The sequence below is a fragment of the Brachypodium distachyon genome, chromosome 3 (genome assembly GCF_000005505.3).
Source record: "Brachypodium distachyon strain Bd21 chromosome 3, Brachypodium_distachyon_v3.0, whole genome shotgun sequence".
Lineage (NCBI taxonomy): Eukaryota > Viridiplantae > Streptophyta > Magnoliopsida > Poales > Poaceae > Brachypodium > Brachypodium distachyon.
In genome coordinates, this window is record NC_016133.3 from 50,578,750 (window position 1) to 50,598,119 (window position 19,370).

The 19,370-nt window shown below is 40.1% G+C and overlaps 1 protein-coding gene across 1 annotated transcript; it reads left to right on the plus strand.

Moving 5' to 3' along the window:
* Positions 1-6,120: 6,120 nt before the first annotated feature.
* Positions 6,121-19,367, plus strand: LOC100846432 (ADP-ribosylation factor GTPase-activating protein AGD2). The gene is made up of 20 exons (XM_003575371.4): positions 6,121-6,282; positions 8,304-8,380; positions 10,080-10,180; positions 10,420-10,490; positions 11,047-11,109; positions 11,346-11,390; positions 11,579-11,644; positions 11,719-11,766; positions 11,854-11,949; positions 12,026-12,067; positions 12,182-12,397; positions 12,770-12,901; positions 13,460-13,663; positions 13,817-13,903; positions 14,126-14,374; positions 14,771-14,892; positions 15,954-16,044; positions 16,351-16,763; positions 18,440-18,544; positions 19,035-19,367. The coding sequence occupies exons 1-20, from the start codon at positions 6,235-6,237 to the stop codon at positions 19,036-19,038; spliced, it is 2,280 nt and encodes a 759-aa protein (XP_003575419.1). The 5' UTR covers positions 6,121-6,234; the 3' UTR covers positions 19,039-19,367.
* Positions 19,368-19,370: the final 3 nt, after the last annotated feature.

A 19,370-nucleotide genomic window follows, 5' to 3' on the forward strand; every position in this document is an offset into this window, starting at 1 on the left:
ACGCCGTGCGCGTGAGAAGAGGAGGAGAGGAGGGCTCAGGGAAGAGAGATCCAACTGAAAGCTTGGGGTGTCTCTCTCCCTTGCCCCCCCTTCTATTTATATAGGGGTAGAGGAGGCGTGGCCGGCCAGGACTATCCCGTGGCCAGGACTCTCATGCGGCCAGGACTCTCCCGCGGCCAGGACTCTCCTCCTGGCCGCATGGGCCCTGTGGGCTAGCCCCTCGGCCCATTAAGGCCAGGGTGCTCCCTCACAGGCCCATTTAGCCCAGGGATAGGTGGGCCTCAAGGTGGAACCCTCCGGATCCCTCCGGAACCTTCTAGAAGCTTCCCGGTCAAAACCGGGAAATATTCCAAACTTTCCAGAACCCTGAAAACAACTTTCCATATATAAATCTTTATCTCCGGAACATTCCGGAGCTCCTCGTTGCGTCTAGGATCCCATCCAAGACTCCGAATCATAATTCGATATCATCATCATTTATCTCATCTAACCCAAGCAACATGAAACGTTAAGTGTGTGACCCTACGGGTTCGAGAACATGTGGACATGATCAAATATCAATAACCAATAGCGGGACCTGGATGTCCATAATAGTTCCCACATATTCCACGAAGATCTCATCGGTTGAACCACTATGTCGAGGATTCAATTAATCCAGTATCCAATTCTCTTTGTCTCGCGATATATTACTTGCCCGAGATTTGATCGTCGGTATCGCCATACCTAGTTTAATCTCGTTACCGGCAAGTTCTCTTTACTTGGTCCGTAATATAATACCCCCGCAACTAAACACATTAGTCGCATGCTTGCAAGCTCATTAGGATGTTATATTACCGAGAGGGCCCAGAGATATCTCTCCGTCACAAGGAGTGACAAATCCCAGTCTTGATCCATACAACCCAACAAGCACCTTCTGGGATACCTGAAAAACACCTTTATGATCACCCAGTTACGAGATGACGGTTGATGCCCACAAAGTATTCTTCCGGTACTAGAGAGTGGCATGATCTCATGGTCTAAAGAAATAATACTTGACATAATAAAACATAAGCAAGTTAAACTTAAGTGACACGATCAAAAGCTATGTTTAGGTTTGGGTCTGTCCATCACATCATTCTCCTAATGATATGATCTCGTTATTAAATGACAACACATGTCTATGGTTAGGAAACCTTAACCATCTTTAATCAACGAGCTAATCTAGTAGAGGCGTATTAGGGACACGGTATTTGTTTATTTATCCACACATGTATTTGAGTTTCCAATCAATACAATTATAGCATGGGCAATAAACATTTATCAAGAACAATGAAATATGATAATAACAAATTTATTATTGCCTCTAGGGCATATTTCCAACAAAATGGTGAGACTACACTTCAATAACATGAACGGTCTTTTATAGTTACAGAAGATATAAATAGGCGGAAAACGGTGGCGGGAAAACAAGGCAGGAAACGGTGGCGGAAAAACAAGGCGGGAAACGGTGGTGGGAAATGCTAGCGGGAAACGGTGGCGGGAGAATGAGTTTGAGAGACTATAAATACCTCATCTCCGGTAGTCATCCAAGCATCCTTTCCACTACTATTTTATCCAATATTCCAGTGTCTCCCAATGAGTTTGACTTGCTCCGACCAGGGCGAGAGGCCGAGGAAGATGAAAGAAGCGATGTTGCCTCCGGGCGTGGAACATCTCAGGTGTTGGTGCAGCAATCTATGCAAGGTGAAGGAGGTGACAGATTTTTCAGATAAGCCGGGCATGAAGTTTTTCATGTGTGCGAACTATGAGCATGATCCACCTATCCCGGTTTCGCCGTACGACAAGCCTCTGGTAAGCACTTTTAGGTGTGCTTAAACATGTTGTGTGTGTCATATTCGATTTCTTTTGTAACATGAGGCTATCTTGTAGTCTCCTCCGCCTCTATGCATGTGGTATCGTTGGATTGATACGGAGATGCCTGATTGGGCGGTGGAAGAGATTAACACAAGGTCACGAAGTGCATGGCAACGTTTCCATGCGGAGGAGCATGCGGCAAAAGCTGCAGCCCAGGAGAAAGAGGAGCAAGAGAGAGAGCTCAAAGAGCATAGGGAGGAACAACGTTGTTACTTTGATGAAGCACTGAGAAAAAATAGGGAGAAAGCGCTTCGCATGTAAGAGGAGGAACGAAGGTGCAAAGATGCTCGTGAGGCAGAAAGGGAGAGGCAAAGAGAAAGGGCCGCCGTGGCAAAGGCTGCAGAAGAACGTGGCGATACGAGCAGAAAATGGCCTAAGTGGAATCAATAGTGCTTGTACTGTGTTTCAATTGTATTTGCTATCTTTAATTCTGTCCAATTGCGGTATTATCGATGTATATTATTTTAGTCGTGCCTTGGTTCCGTAACCAGCACATTATCGATGTATGTTAATTTATCCAGATTGTCAGGTCTTTCAGTTCAAAAAAACCCACAAGGAATCGACACCAAAATTGTCCAGCACATTATCGATGTATGTTAATTTATTCAACTTGTCAAGTCTTTTAGTTCAAAAAACGCAAGGATTCGAGACAAAAATTGGGTCTCGGCCGTGAATGCATTGATCATGCAACCAACTAGCTTTGGCGAAGCTGATTAGCCTAATTAGTTCTAATCGGCCTGGCCGAAACCGATTGCATCCAGTCGGCCTGGCCGAAACCGACTGCTCCAGTCGGCCTGGACGAAACCAACTAGGCTTCAGTCGGCTTGGGCCAGACCGACTGCCTCTTGCGGGACCTACTCTCTGCGCAGCCTGCCTACAGTCAATCGGCTTGGGCCAGGCCGACCGGGCCCATTCGGCCTGGACCAGGCCGTGACCATATTATTTTTGAATTTTTTTAGAAAGACGTATTATTTTTGAAAATGATTAAAAAAATCTTATTATTTAAAAAAAAATAGCTGCAACGCGGTTATACGTAGTGGCAGGGTGCAGTGCTGCGGCGACAACTACAGAGGCATTGGGAGAAGATTGTCGACGAGTGACCAAGGTCAACGGACAAGTGAGCAGTAAAGTTGCATCCGATGGCTGGATCTCGAGTCACTGTAACACAAGATAAGAGTATCTACTGGCAGAGCACTGGAACCATGCCTTGCGTCACTGCATGCATCGTCCCTCCCATTGCCAGGCATTGGGCGCACGAAAACCATTCAGCAGGAGTACACGCGAGGTTTATCATTTCAGGCACGACCCCAGTCCCTTCCTCATGTACCGGCCGTGACGACGGGTGAGATCTCCTGATCTCACTCTTCTCTAGATACCCTTTCTTAGTTTTGTTTTTGAAACATAGTAAAACGCAGACACTCACAATTCGCGCATATCCTAAGGTTGTGCTGAGGCTGCAAATCGTCTGAAAGGCTGCAGATGAAGATCGATCGATCTAATGCAGGAATGCAATCAAACGCCTCACGGCAACACGATGTGCGCCTGTCAAGTGGATTAGGAGATCACAAAATAGAGTGAGCAATGGCCTCCAAACATGGCGCGAGTTGCAGGGAGAGATACTAGCTGGTTTGGTCATGTACCACCTGAAATCCGAGAAGATGTAAATTTTGACTGTAACTTTGACCCACATTAATAAAGTTTTTCTTCCCCGCAAAAAAAAACACAACACGTGCGTACACTCATCCTTATGAATGTGCACACGCACACACTATCCATATGAGCACCTTCGAGAGACTAGTCCGACGGATCTTGAGATAATTACGAAGTCACTGCAGACACCTCGTTGTTGACGGTACGTCACCTATCATTGAAAGAATACTGACGGACAAATCTGGACTAAATTCAGGAAAATGTAAGCACCCATGAGGTCAAGTAGACTTGAACCTGGATGGGTTAGTTTCATCACAAGAAACCAGACAACCTGAGATAGACTCGGTTCACAAAGACCCTTGACTAGTTGACTTGTCGAGGGACAGGGCAACGTTGTTGATACTGTCAGTTTAACACCTATAGGCATATCTCGAACGTACAGTTTATAGCAAGAATTTTTGTCCTCAACCAGTTTGCCACGCTAACAAAAGTTTGGTGAATCGCTAGGATGCATTTTAGTCGGTTGCCCTATATTTTCTAGAGAAAAATATGTAACCCGGCAACAAAGTCTCGTAGTTATGCTATGATTGTCAAAAAGGTGTGCCATGTACTTGTGCATCCCATAAAATTTTCACACCATGTTTGTAGCTTATTTCAGGTGTATAACTTTTGTTTTCTATTGCCAGTATGCCCTTGAGATGATATCTCATTGGAGTTAAGCCATGGAGGTGAAAAAAGTTATTTTTGCAGAGTTGTCAACAAATCAGTGCTCAATTGCTCATTTCCTACCATCCAATACAAAGGCTTACCTATTATAGGTTCTGGCATGTAATTTTCTGACACCTGGTATTTTAATTTAACTTCTCAACACAATAACTATATGCTGCTGCAGTTTTACATAGCATTGGCAATACCACGAATAAGTACCGGAAAGTCAGGAACTGAGAGGCACTAGGCAAGCAATACAAAATCAAGGCATTGGATGTAACTCTTCCTTCGATATCTTTGCATAAGGGCATGCACAATGGTATTATCTTAGATTCTTAGTGATGTCATGCAATATAACTGTTGACTTGGACGAGAGGGAAATAAAAAAGGGCGCTTGCCTTCTCATAATTAAGAGAGATAAGACTATTTTTTCAATTATACTAGATTATATCTTTTAATTACACCTCTTTTTAATTAATTTCAATTATCACAAATTTGTGTATTCATGTGAGAATGAACTTCGAAAGACGATACTAAGAGATGGCTTATTTTTTGAAGTTAAACTGTAAGATATTTTTTTTTTACAAAACGAGACATCAAAGTGCGACCTTTGATGATCGAACTCTGGTGGGCTGCCAACATACCTCGTTTGCTGACCACCCAAGCTATGCTTGGTTATCTAAGAGATCGCTTATTGTACAACAACGCTTTATCGTCTTCCGTAAGTGAAGTGAAACGAATAGAGAAGACAATCTTCTCTTTTGCTGTAAATTGCTCTAAAGTGTCCAAATCTTTTGTTCACAAACTCTTTCACTCACATCACTTCGTAGCTATATTTGCAAATCTATAAATATGATTTAACACCACATACAAGATGTCATGAGCTTCTCCATGGTGTCATCATAACCTAAAAACACAAGACACACAAGTACACAACCGGTGCACACAATTTAGACCATGGTGATAACTTACTCATAACCATAACCACGATTTAGCAAAACACATCTCAATCTGCTCTGAAATTTCAAAATGACCGTGTCACATTTTATATTGCAACCAACTTGTGACGTTGCGCGCGCGTGGCTAATAGCACGAGCATCTAACATTAGAGCATTTAGTTCAAGTAAGCTATGCACATGAGCCCATACTACAAGCCTGCAACAACTGCTACCGGAAAATTACAAGGGGAAGGGAGCGTACCAATCCTGGGAGAAGAGTGGAGCGATGGAGCGGAGCTCATTGGGGCGTGGCGGGACGGGCCACCCACCGTCTTCATGACTTTCGAGCTCCTACACTGCGACGATCCACTGATGGTAAAGTGCGGTGCAGTGTGGCGACGGCGAGGAGCGGCGGCGCTCAAGGTCCGGGCGTCCGGCGGTGGACGCACTGATGCGAGGGTTGGATCTTCCCATCTCATCGTCTGAAATTTGGGAAACGCCTCTTGTTCGAGACGTTGGATCGAGAGTGGTGGGCTTATTCTTTGTGGGGAAGGCTGCGTTTTTTCCAGCTTTTAGGACCAGCTTTTCCTAGAAGCTGCTCTCACCTAGCTTTCTGAAAAAGCCGCATCTTAGATTTAGCTAGGTTCCAAAGCAGTTTAGGCTAAACTAGTTTGGTAGCCTAATCAAATTTAGGTGGCGGCTTCTACAGGAAACTGGGGGAGGGCAGCTTCTCGGAGAAGCCGGTACAGAAAGATGAAAAGAACTGGCCCGAAATGGGCTAATAGGCCTCACAGTCCAAGTCACTAAACCGTCCCAGGCTCCCAGCCCACGCAACGGCCCAGTTCTCAGCAACGGGCTGAATCTGCCTCGGGTTAGGTTCACAACCCATGCAACCCAGAACGGGGCCCCGCAGTCTCCACCGACCCACCAACAGCGCACAGCGACAGACCGCAACTGCCCGACCGCACTCCTCTTCCACCTCCCGCCCACGCCCAGATCTCCGCGAGCTTCGAGAGAGCAGCCTCTCCGCCACTCGAGGAGAGACATGGCGGCCTTCACCAAGCTCGAGGACTCCCCCATGTTCCGCAAGCAGGTGCCTCCCTTCTCTGATTATTTCCCTTCCGGCTACCGCCGAGGCAGCCTTGATCGGGTCCCTCTGGGCTATCATTTTTGGTTCCCTTGGCTTGGCGAGATCTCCGCTGGTCCTGCGTCGTGGTTGTCTTATTTGGAAGATACGCATCGGGATCGTACAGGGTTTTGAGCTGGATTTGGAGTTTTGGTGGCTGTGATGAGTCTGATGACAGAGCTGGGGCCGATTTGGGGATTCAGCCCTTTTTCTGTTGCGAGATCTCGAATTGGTCGTGTAGTTCCGTTGGCATCGATCGGTTTGGATTAAAATCGTGAGTTTCTGATTGGTTGGGGTTTTACTTGATAAAGTTTGGTGTTAGATTGAGCGAACCGAGTAGGGTGGTGCTGATTTGGCAGTGGATCACATTGTAGTCTGTACCGGGAATGGCTTTGCATTTCTATCATCTTCTGGCTCTCATGGTGCCAGATATTTGTTTAGCTGGAAGGATGCGGCCTTTCTAATTATAATGTCACCTTTTCGTCTCTAATTCGTTTTGTTGCTTGTCACGCAATCGTTAGATCATTTTAGACTGGACTTGTGGATTCGGCTAATTGGGAGGGTTTCTGGCCAAATATTCCTAATCTGGTTATCGAGCTCTTGGAATTTGCTGGCTTTATTGCCGATGCCTCTACATCCATTTGAAATGATGCGATTGAAATGTTATTGCATCACCTATTGAATCACAGTAATTTATTTCCCCCCTTTTAGTTACTATATTTTGACTATATTCTTTACTGTCAGTGGCTACGATGAACATATTATTTGAGCACAGCCAAATAGCACCGTTACTACGTTAAAAAGACAACATCATCCTGTGGGTTGAAAAGTTAACTAAAATTATAGAGAAATATGAAAGTGTAGATTTTCTAATAAACAAAATGCCACTGAAAAACCTAGCGACAAACGAAAACCATTCTAAAAGTACATTTTTTAGGTGTATGCCACTCTACTTCTGCAAGAAAGTAAAATGCAGTCAAAGCATCCTGTAATATAATCTAGGCTGTTCTGGTGTCATTTTGTCAGTTTGAGCGACAATCAAATCGCTTGGTGCTATTTCCATTTTTCAGTATGTGTAGTAATTATTTGGTCGCTACGATGGCCTGAACCTCATTTTGAGCCCACACTTTCAGTAATAATATATCAGTCCTGCTCTCCTGCTACACTAAAGTTTGAGTCATTCAATAATCAATAGCAAATATTGAAGTGGCAGGACAGATTAGAGGTACAAAAAGATGACCCTGAGGGTACCCTCTGGCCCTCTTTAGTTCAAGAAGTTTTTCAAAAAGTGATATGATTTTGAAATTTTAGTTCATTTGGTTGAATTAAGTAGGGGCAGAGGGTATCCTCAGGACATCGTTTTGCACCTCGAGGACAGATGTTGACTTGTCTGCTAACTTATACAAGAACTTGGTGACTGCCCACACAAAATTACCTCATGTTCACATCAATCCCCTTTGTATTGCAGGGAAGACCAAAATGAGCTTCAGAGTAAAGTATTATATTCTTGTTTTTTTTTTCTAAAACCAAAACGTGCACCTGGCCCTCGCGATGCCGCTGTTGCTTGCATGAATTATTGCAATGCACTATTGGATCGGCATGACCAATTGACATATTAAACTGATATATAGGCTTCATCTGTAAATCAGAATGCCTTTAGTTACAGTTCTTTGAATTTTTTATGTATTTTGCTGACTAATTTTACTCAAAACGAAATTCTATTGTAGTTAGAGATGAGAGCAATCCAAATATTTTGCTAAAAATGGCTGTTATGTGGGCAAACTGAGAATTGCACAGAAACACTAGTGATCTTGACTCAAGATTGTCTGGACATTGTTTTCAAGAATTCCGCTTCATAATTTTGAGCAGGACTTTCCCTTTAACTCGTCTCTCTTTTTGGTCCAGTAGACCATTCTTTTTTACTTTAAGTTTAAACAAACCTTTACATGCATTTAAGTCGTTTCTGACTTATTTCCATTGATCCATAGGTCAATTCTTTGGAACAACTTACGGATGAACTGAAACAGCGTTGCTCAAATCTTCATAAAGGATGTAAAAGATTCATGTAAATTTCTCTCATAAGTCATAACTACTGTTATGTATCTATATTCTATAAATATCTGATGTGGAGATGTAAACCAATTTGGTAGCACATACACCTTTGCAGATGCCATATTTACTTAGTACGATATTGCATAGGCAGATCGGTACAATTTTTTATTTCAAGAAATATATTAATTAATTTCTTGTTAATATCAGGTTTATGTGAATGCAATTAAATATCAATTTTTTGTGGCCTCATATGGGTGTTGTAGAATAGAGAAACTATAAGCAACCGTGAGGTACTGTTCACATGAGCCCAGTGCTGCAACATTGGTCAGAAATTAGGGAAGATAATTACTAATTAGTTTCCTTATAGATATATAGGGTCTGTTTGGATTGTGGCCAACTTGTGCCCCACATGACCAAATAGTTGGTCTTTGTTTGGATGGTTGCCTTTTGGCATGCCAATGCTCCATTTGGCACTCTAGTTCATTTTTCTTGCCAATGTTGGCCAACTCATGGGCTAGTAAAACCTTGACCAAAAATTTGGCTAGCCAACTTTTTGGTAGGGTGAACATAGGCTAAAACCAAACACACCCATATATATCATGCAATGGAGAGAAATTTCCTAGGGTCAAGTAGAGTAACTCCCTATAAAAGTGACCATGTATTCATGATACGTAAATCGATAATGAATCCTGTCCTAACTCCCTCTCCTAAAAAGGTTCAAGGCTTCAAGCCTTGCTGCCTGGCAGTCCTCTGCATGAGATGTATCCAAATGTTAACCATGGTTCACATCATAAACTCATACTGTTATGGACGTGGGCTGGCCAGCATATGTGAGCAAAGCAAGAATTATATTAGGAAAGAAGAAAAATAAAGTAAATATATGAAAATACATGATTTTTGTATGGCAAAGATTACCTAATTACTAATTAGGAAAGCAGCACATTCAGTTAGGAATTTAATGATAAGAGAAGCTTTGTTAGAAAATTAGAGATAGAGTTAAAGTTTTGTGAATCAAGTCAGTTGTCCTTTATATAAAGAGGTGGTGTGTAACATTTTGGGGCAAGCAATGAAATAGCCAAAGTTTCCATGGGCTAGTTGATAAAGGCCGAAGAATGGTACAGGGCACTCGTCCTCATCTAGCCCCTGGGTAGTAGAGAGGTACCAAGGCTTAGTTTAACTATTGGCCGTTTCGCTGCTCGTTGCTTGCCCCAAAAGTTTGCATGCTAGTACTTATAGGATGGTAGACTTGATCCATAAGACTCGAACTCTATCTCTAATCCCTAACAATGCTTATATGCATCTTTTAAATTCCTAATTTAACTTATATCTCTGTTTATTATATAATCTCCTACCTTTACTTGATTCTTTCTTGTCTAATCCCTAAGTACATAACATACGCTCCTTCTTGACTCTTGAGGGCATACAGCCTCAATGGAATACTAAAGCAAACTATAAAATTAGTTCTGTACTATTGTGTCATGAACTCATGAACCAATATTAATAATTTGAAAGTTTATATGATATTCTACAAAAGTCTGTCAATAGATAATTTTGCATGCTTCTTTCTTGGTTTGCTGCTTATTTCTATTTTTTATTATGATATTGCATGTAATTATCGTAGTTCTGATAATTTTTAAGATTAAAAAAATAATAAGAAACTTTATGGCCAACGTCCTGCTTTGTTATAGTTTTGCTAATAGCCTTAGTTTCAGGGGATCACTTGATGAAGGGTATGCAGGAGATCTGTTATTTGCTGACGCCCTAGAAGCATTTGGTGCTGGTCGAGATGACCCTGTTAGTGTTGCCATTGGAGGTTATTTCATTAAATCTCTGATGTTTCTTGTGTGCCTTTAGCTTATTATCTGTTGGTGGTCTGTACTTCTGTATAGTCAGTTTACTTAATAAACCATAGTTCTTGCAACTGTGGGCATGATTGAGAGCATGTCATCACTGGAATTAGATTCCACCAGTTTCTTCAATAAAATGTGATTAAATGTAACTGTTTAGACTTTGGAGAAACATGACGTTCCAAAATCGGTTCTTCTGTTGCAGGGCCTGTTATGTCCAAGTTCACTACTGCTTTTAGGGAGCTTGGAACATACAAGGAACTTCTTCGTTCTCAGGTACTACCTATCATATACCACTGAACTCTACCATTTCTTTCTATTGGCAGTTAACTTCACCCATGAGAAAATAAATTAATGGAAAATAAAATATCGTCGTTACTAATTCTTACAGGTAGAAGGTTACTCTGTATGTTTGTGCCACAAAACCATCCAAACGCATTAGCATTTGTTATCAACTGTGGACTTTAAACTAGCGTGCAAGTTCCTAGGAATCCTTTTGGAATGACAAATATATATCAGTTCAAGTGCTTGGTTATCTCATACTAGGCCACTAAGAACTTTACACACTGAAAGAGGCTGTTCGGAATGGAAAGTGTTCTCATGTACTTGGCTTTGACTGCATCTGCATATATCCAGAACCTGAATTATGTTTTGAAATAGGATATTTGTGTGTTCTGTAAGTCTCACTTTGGGCCTACAAACCCTTCACATACGGATTTCTGAAAAGCTGGCAAATTTAATTTGGTGATGGTGTTCTGATTTTTTTACTATAGTAAAATGACTTTACTAGTGACTATCTGTAATATTCTAATCAGTATGTTCCCTCAAACAGGTCGAGCATATGCTTAGTGAACGTTTAATGCAATTCGTCAATGCGGATCTGCATGATGCAAAGGTGACATACAGCCAGCCTGTGTAGCTCATTTATATTTACTTTTTTGTCATGCCTTGATAAACTTTTAAGCTCGTGGGGCCTGAACTTAGAAAAATAAATCTGAAATTCTCTTATTTCAGCACTTGTAATCTATGCTCTCTTGACTACACTTTCCCTACTATCTTGATTTTGATGTGGAAGTTGGATTTTGTAACACATTGGTTCTTTAAAGTTATGTGCTAATGTTTATGCTACAGGATTGTCGACAACGTTTGGATAGGGCTACTATTGGTTATGACCAGGTAATGTCTTGTGTTCTAGCTATGTCATTATGTTTTGTTGTTGTTTAGTTCCTCATGTTGGTATGTGGTGCACCATAAATAACGCAATAATTCGAACCATCTCTTGATATCATGTTGCTTTAGTGATTTCTGATTTAATTGTAGTACACAACTTATGTCCAATTATGGTTCTATTGTTATCTTGTCAGGCCCGTGAAAAATTTGTGTCAGTGCGGAAAGGGACTAGAGCAGAAGTAGTGACGGGACTTGAAGAGGTAACTATGACAACTTTTCTCATAATGGATATGATTTCAGTGTGCATAACATCCCCCCAATCCCATGTTTACAGGATCTACAAAATAGCAAGTCAGCTTTCGAAAGATCCCGCTTTAACTTAGTATGTATTAATTTTTTTTTTCATCTAGCACTGCTGTGTCTATCATATAACCATGCTAATGAGTGTCCTGCAACGTAAGGAATTCAGGTTCATGCCCTTGCAAACATTGAAGCAAAGAAGAAGTATGAGTTCTTGGAATCAATAAGTGCGGTGATGGATGCCCATTTAAGATATTTTAAGCAGGCATGGATACGTTCCACAGTGTAAGCGATTATTGGTGTTTGGTTGGCTGAGTCCTTATTTTTTTTCTCTGTTGTAGGGATATGAGCTACTCAGTCAAATGGAACCATTTATTCACCAGGTTCAGTAATCTCTCCTTTGACATTTGTTTTAAGCGATAATATTCATTCTGATAACCCTGAGTATGTCAACCATAAGTTTCCATGAATGTGCTAACAGTAATGTCTTAATGCAGGTTCTAACATATGCGCAACAATCAAAAGAAATGGCTATGAACGAGCAAGATAAACTAGCAAAGAGAATTCAAGAGTTTAGAACTCAAGAAGAAATAGCAAACTTGAGAATGGCTAGTAATGTAAACACATCCACTAGTGGTGATGGTATCCATGTTGTTGGTCTTCAGTCCAATAAACAGATTGAAGCCTTGATGCAGTCAACTGCCAATGGCCAGGTAGTTAGTTATCCCTTGTTAAGTAAAGATTTATAAATAATAAGCTAAAATATCAAGAACTATATGAATGGTGTATTGCTGCCCCACATAATGCTTTGAAGAGAACCTATAGCTGAAAGATAATACATATATCTAAGGGCCATTGGTCTTTTCTCTCTAACAGGGTGCTTGATTTGTTTGTGCACCTGTTCCTGAAAGAGGGATTGTTTGGTTCAAAATCTAGTCTAGTACTATTCTATTCCACTATCCCCTTTTTATACTCTTCTATTATCCCCTTTTTATAATTGAACTCGGCCACATGTTCATTCTATTTTAGTTCATAATTGTTTTGTGAAGATCTCTTGCTTTTCCAACTATCTGTTTCTTTACCAGGTTCAAATAATTAAACAAGGCTATCTCTTTAAGCGATCTGAAAATTTGAGAGGAGAATGGAAGAGGAGGTATTTTGTCCTTGACAGTCACGGAACTCTGTACTACTACGGGAATAAGGGAAACAAACAATCGGTATGCAATCTTAGTTAGCAATTTGATCCCGGCTTGTGAATATATTTTAAAACTTGGCACGCCAAGTATCCTGACTCATGAGCTCCTTACTTTCTGGTTGTGTGAGTAAGCAAATTTTATTTTGTAGAATATATGTGCAGCCTTATTTATATATTCATATCTGATTGTTTTAGTTGTAACTTGTCGATATTCAAATATTACGTTTTTTCAGTAGGTTATTTCATTGCACTTATTTACTGCGCTATTGTTCTCTTTAAATTTGAATATGGTCCATCTGTTCCGTGATTAATAATTCTCTATTGAAGTCATCAGATTGATGCATATTTTTTCCTCATCAAGGGGATTTGTTTTCTAAGGGCTTACCACCACATTATAACTTATGCGCTGAAATTTTTATGCACAGTTGGTGATTATATTTGGGATGTGGTAGACTGTTTTAAGTGTCTTTCTTGAGAAGTCATGCAATAAATGTTCCATATAATTTACCCTAAGTAGCCATATCCCATATGTTCTTTGTTCCTTATTTATCTTTACCTCTTTCTTTTGTTCTCCTGGAAGCAAGGGGAACAAACAACTGGGGAAGGGACCGGTGTTTTTAGTCGCTTCAGGTTCTTAAATCCAAAAGCTTCAACTCCGAGTGATGATTCTCTTTCATGCCATACAATTAATCTCAAAACTTCAACAATTAAGATGGATGCAGAAGAAATTGATTTAAGGTTTTGCTTCAGAGTAATCACTCCCATGAAGGCATACACTTTACAGGTAATTATAACTGTTACCCGTTATGCATGAACGTTCTGTACGCAGCCCACATTTTAGTGTTTGAAGAAAAACACATCGTTATGGTATTTATTTTTAGAGTAATTGCCACATATATTTCTTAAGATATTAATATTTTCACTTTGTTGATGGCAGGCAGAGACAGAGGCTGACCAAAAGGACTGGATCGAGAAAATAACGGGAGTTATTGCATCACTGCTGAATTCGCCATTCTCGCAGCAGGTTTGCTGCAGTCTTCTCTTTTGTTACACAGCAACACCCAGTTAGCTGTTTGGTAGAAGCAAACTGCAGATATATCTAATTACGGTAGCTTAATTTCATAATCATGTGCCTTGACCTGTCTAAAGATTCGCTCCATTTTAGTGCATTACATGCTTGTGCTAAAGTTATTCCTTTTTCAAGACAGTAGTACACTGCTTTTATCCTGATTTTATCTCATTTCAGATGCCACACGGAAATCCAGGGGCAGACCGTCATGGTGCTGCAAGTTCCATTGATTCTGCATTTGTTGAAGAGAGCAAAATTTCAGAGGCACACAATGATGCACTCAACCATCTTAGGAATATCCCTGGAAATGATAGTTGTGCAGAATGTCGTTCTCCAGATCCTGATTGGGCATCTCTGAACTTGGGTATTCTTATTTGTATTGAGTGCTCTGGGGCTCACAGGAATCTTGGCGTCCATATTTCAAAGGTGCGATAATCAATTCTTTGTCCGTGGTGCCTTCCTTATGTTACAATTAATCTGTGATTACATTGGGTTGGCCCTGTTTTCCCGAAAAAATGTAGTTGACATTATAGGAGATATTTTGAACACTTAGGAAGACCAACTCTGATTTGTGCATTTAGTTGGGAGCCTCATAGGACCCACACTTTAGTTTCTAGCTGTACCATTCAATTCTTGTTGTTAATTAGTGAATATAAGATGCTCAGAAATCAGAACTACTTGAAGTACATTAATCTTTGCCGTATATGCTATGTTGCGGGCTTGGGATATATAGGGTTTAAAAAAAATTGTCTTTTGATTTGAGATTATACAATAGAGAGGTCAATATTTCAACAATGCAGCTGATGTTCTTATTTGATGTAGGTTCGATCCTTGAGATTGGATGTGAAAGTATGGGAACCAGTAATTATTGATTTATTTTGTGCACTCGGAAATGATTACAATAATTCCATTTGGGAAGCTCTGCTTCCAAAAGAAGATCAAGGGTATGCCCAAGCAATATATCACGTTAAATATTTTTTCCCTTCATATTTTAAGTGTTTCTCTCCTAGCTAGAAGCCCACAACTCAGATCTGACTAACATACCAGCAAACCAGTCTGTGCTAAAATGTATCACATGTACACTCTACAGATCATTCATGCTTCTACATGTAATTTTGAGGCATTTTACAGTTAATTGAGTTTTCTAGAATTATGATTTTATTTATTTATATAGTGAACTTGGACTTGAATATTCAGTGTGCACTGGAATTCATTATAGGAAGGGCCGCTGGGGTTCTCAATGCATCAGCTAGGTTACCCTGAATCATGTTGAGGAGTTGCCATATTAGCATCAAGATACGTATTAGAAATCAATACGCCCCGATAAGTTTGGAGAATTACTGGAATAATTTTCTTCTGGCGTAAAAAAGAACCTCCCATACTCTGTCAATACTTCACTCAACACTCTAATATGTCATCTCTCTCCCATTGGGTGAGTGAAATCCTTGGTTAGAAGGATCAGTGTTGCCATTGTTGATTGAGACCAACAGTGGAGCAGAGTCCCAGGGGCTGTTGATGCTTTACGAAGCAGCTGTGATGCAATGCTGATGTCGACCAGGCTGGGTGGGTGGAGGAGCATTGTGTTTTTTACTTCTTAGGGAGGGATGGGGATAGCGGAAGCTTGTTAGGAAAGGTGTTTTCTCCTTTGTAATGTTAATAATACTTGTTCCTCATCTGTGGTTTTGAGGATTATCAGCTTTCTTATGCTAATCTTCTCCGAAGTAGTCAGAAGATAACTCTTTGAATCTGATACTGCATTGAATTGATTTTTGTCTATTATGAGCGCTAGCAACTACTCCCTCCGTTCCATAAGTCTTGTCTCAAATTTGCCCAAAAATGGATGTATCTATTCCTAAAAAGCGTCTAGATACATGTAATATTTCGACAAGAATTATGAAACGGAGGGAGTAATATTTTCAGGCATGCATATAGGAACAAACTTTGCTCTTTTCTCCCCTCTAATTTCTTTCTTGGCATTGTCTAATATTATTTTACGTCCATGCAGAATGGATGAGTCAAATAGTGCTATTTTGTTCATTGAAAAGCCTAAACCTACTGATGCTTTCTCAATTAAGGAAAGGTACATACAATCAAAGGTGAGCTCTTCTGTGCTTTCCTTAAGACTTAACCTGGTGGTACATTCTTAATTTTAATATATGGCCAGTCAGGCATTTGCTGAATGAAGTTTCCAAGAGGCCATCTTTCTGTGTTTATGAGTGTTGTGCTAGTGGGTATTCTGACTTAGTATAGAATAAAGTTATGTTAGTTCAGAAATCTTTTGCGCCTTAGTGAGCCAATTATCAAACCTTTTTTAGAGCATCCTAGTAGTGTGATGTGATAGCATAGGATAATTAACTTCTATATGTCATTCCATCATTCATTCTCGTAAATGATCTTTGCAGTACATGGACAAAATTCTTGTTGCCAAAGATACCAATGAAACTACTATGGCTATATTGGAAGCTATAAGGACAAATGATGTGAGAGCAGTGTATCGCATTCTTGTGTTGGCTGACATGAGCCCTAACATGACACATGATGACTTGAACAACGATGTTTACCATGTTCTGCCAGTTACAGACAAGAAGTTACTCGATCCAGCCTCTTGTGGAAGAATAGAGGATGGAAAACCGGAAGGTTGTCTGCAAGGCTGTTCCTTATTACACTTAGCATGCCAATATGGCCATTCTTTACTGGTGGAGCTTCTGCTACTTTTTGGCGCGGATATCAATAAGCAGGACTTCCATGGACGGACACCATTGCATCATTGTGTCCAGAAGAGTAATGATGCCCTCACCAAGCATCTGCTGAAGAGGTAAGATTGAATTCCTGCTGTATGTAGTGCTCTTAAATGTACTTTGCAATATATTCAGTGCCTCAGGATGTAATGCTCGCTCATGCCAAGTCTTAATGTCCTGTTTCCATTTACATACAAAATATTTTAGTGTTTGAAGACTTGAAGTTCATTGATTTTATTACATGAAGACTGCACTTGTTTTTTTTTTGAGGAAATGAAGACTGCACTTGTTTCTCTAAAGAATGAATGCTTGTCCTTTTAATTTCTTTTTTAGAGAATTTGCAAACTCTTATCTTTTCACGAAAAGAGAGGAAAATAGGTACAAGAGTTGGGCAACAAGTGCCGGGATCGTAGATCAGACAACACACATTCAACACATTACATAAGTATCCTAAGCTACTCGTCACAGTGATTCGCTCAACCAGCAGTTAAAGGTCTGCCGTCGCCTTGCTTCCACCTTGATGTTGACACTGAGGCATTTAGACACCCCCTCCGTTCCTATATATAAGAAGTCCTAACTTCGTCCTAAGTCAAATTTTCTCAAGTTTGACCAAGTTTATAGAAAAAAAATCTACTAACATCTAGAACTCCAAGTTAGTTTTATTAAAGCTGTCATTATATATATTTTCATAATATTCTCATTTGAGATTGTAAATGTTAGTAGATTTTCTATAAACTTGGTCAAACTGAAGAAGTTTGACTTAAGACAAAGCTAGGACTTCTTATATTTAGGAATGGAGGGAATTTGATCCTAAATTCTTGTCGTGGTTTTAGTATAAATTTGAACTAAAACCATGACAAGAATTTAGGATCGGAGGGAGTATTTCTTTTGATAATTTTGAGAATGTGTTTGCTATGTTCTATCATTTTAACTAAAATATTTCTAAAAACTGTGAGTCGCTTTGGTCAAATAGTTGCCATATCCACCGATCACTGTAAAAGGCAACCATGAAGGCTTATGTTTCATTGGCGATGTATCCAGTGAAAACTCCCGTTCAATGCAAACTTGCAAACTATCATTGTATGTCATTAGTTAAAAACACATGGCTCGGACCAAAGTGGAAACCCCACCAACCATTTCAACAAACTTTTGCACATAACTCCCTACCATTGAGTTTAAGTGGTTGGCGGGGCTTCCACATTTGGTCCGCACCGTGCATTTTTTTATCTAATCGCCTATGATGATAGTTTGCAAGTTCGCACTGAACGGGGTTTTCACCGGATACGCCGCCCTGTTTCATTTTTAGTCTAAAGACTTTCACATGTTGACTTTAGTAATCAATACGAGCATACTAATATTGTGGCAGCCATAGCTCTGCCTTACAGTGAATTTGTACCGTAGATTATTTGCTTCTTGGTTTTGATTGGCGCGTGTTCCAGGTCATATGATACATTTCAACAGTCGAGTACCGATGGCCCCTGACATGTTCTCCCTGTACTCCCTTGCTGTCTTATAAATATTTTTACTACTAATAAAATATACTGTCAGGGCCTCCCCTACAGTTTCCCTTAATAACCCCCCCCCCCTAAAATACCAATGTTCGAAACGCAATATGCTTAATACTTTCTTTTTTGTCTATTTGTTATTATTCATATGGTGTACTTAATTATGTGAGCACCCTCCCCCAGAGAGCATGAAAACATCCATCTTTGTTTTACTACTTCCATTTTTAACTGGGCCTCGTTTTCCACAGGGGTGCAAGAACAACAATTAAAGATGGCGGGGGGCTGACTGCTTTAGAGAGAAGAATGGAATTAGGAGCAATAACAGATGAAGACTTGTTCATATTATTTGTGAGGTATGATCAAATGTTGGGTTCAAAATGCCATTTGTTACACAAAAACTCACAGCGGATGGTTTTCTTTTTCCAGAACTTCAAATTAGAAATTTTCAAGATTTGATATTTTGATCATGTGTAAGAAGAAAATGCATCTATTCTGGGAAAGATGGGGATCAAACATCAACAATGAACCATTATTTTTTTTTATATAAAACTGATCTGAACCGTTTTCAGCATTCGGGAAATACCACTTATAATTTTCTGAACTTGGTCAAGGTCTAATTTTTAGTCCTGTAGTTTGGTACTAATTATTGGTTTACAAAAGGACCCCCTGTTGGAAAATTAGGATTGATGGCATACAACTTCCGCACCTGCCATTTTCTTGGCAAGAGCAACCTACACCAACTTAACCTTAGAATATACCGTGTACATGACTAATAGAGCTCACTTTTATATCTACTTGGTTGTAAAACATCTGAATCTGAAAAACATTAACATGCGTGTGCAGGTGATGTCGCTGAAGAAAGTACGGTGTACCGTTGTAGCCTTAGCAATCAAAGCTCGTGTGTATCTGAAAGCGTTGTACCACCTGTTTTAGCTTCTGAAAATGAATACACCTGTATATCAGCAGATGAGCCAGATTTACCGACGATTACTGTATCTGACCTTCCAGCGTTCCACGTCGCTCCTTTGTACAACAACTATAGGCTAGGTATAGCATACATCGTTACATTTATTTATGGAAATATGATTACCGAGTTTATAAGATTTCATTACATTTATTTATTAAAAATGTATGATTGCCGTGTTTATCTGATTTCATTACAGATTACAGTTGTTATTT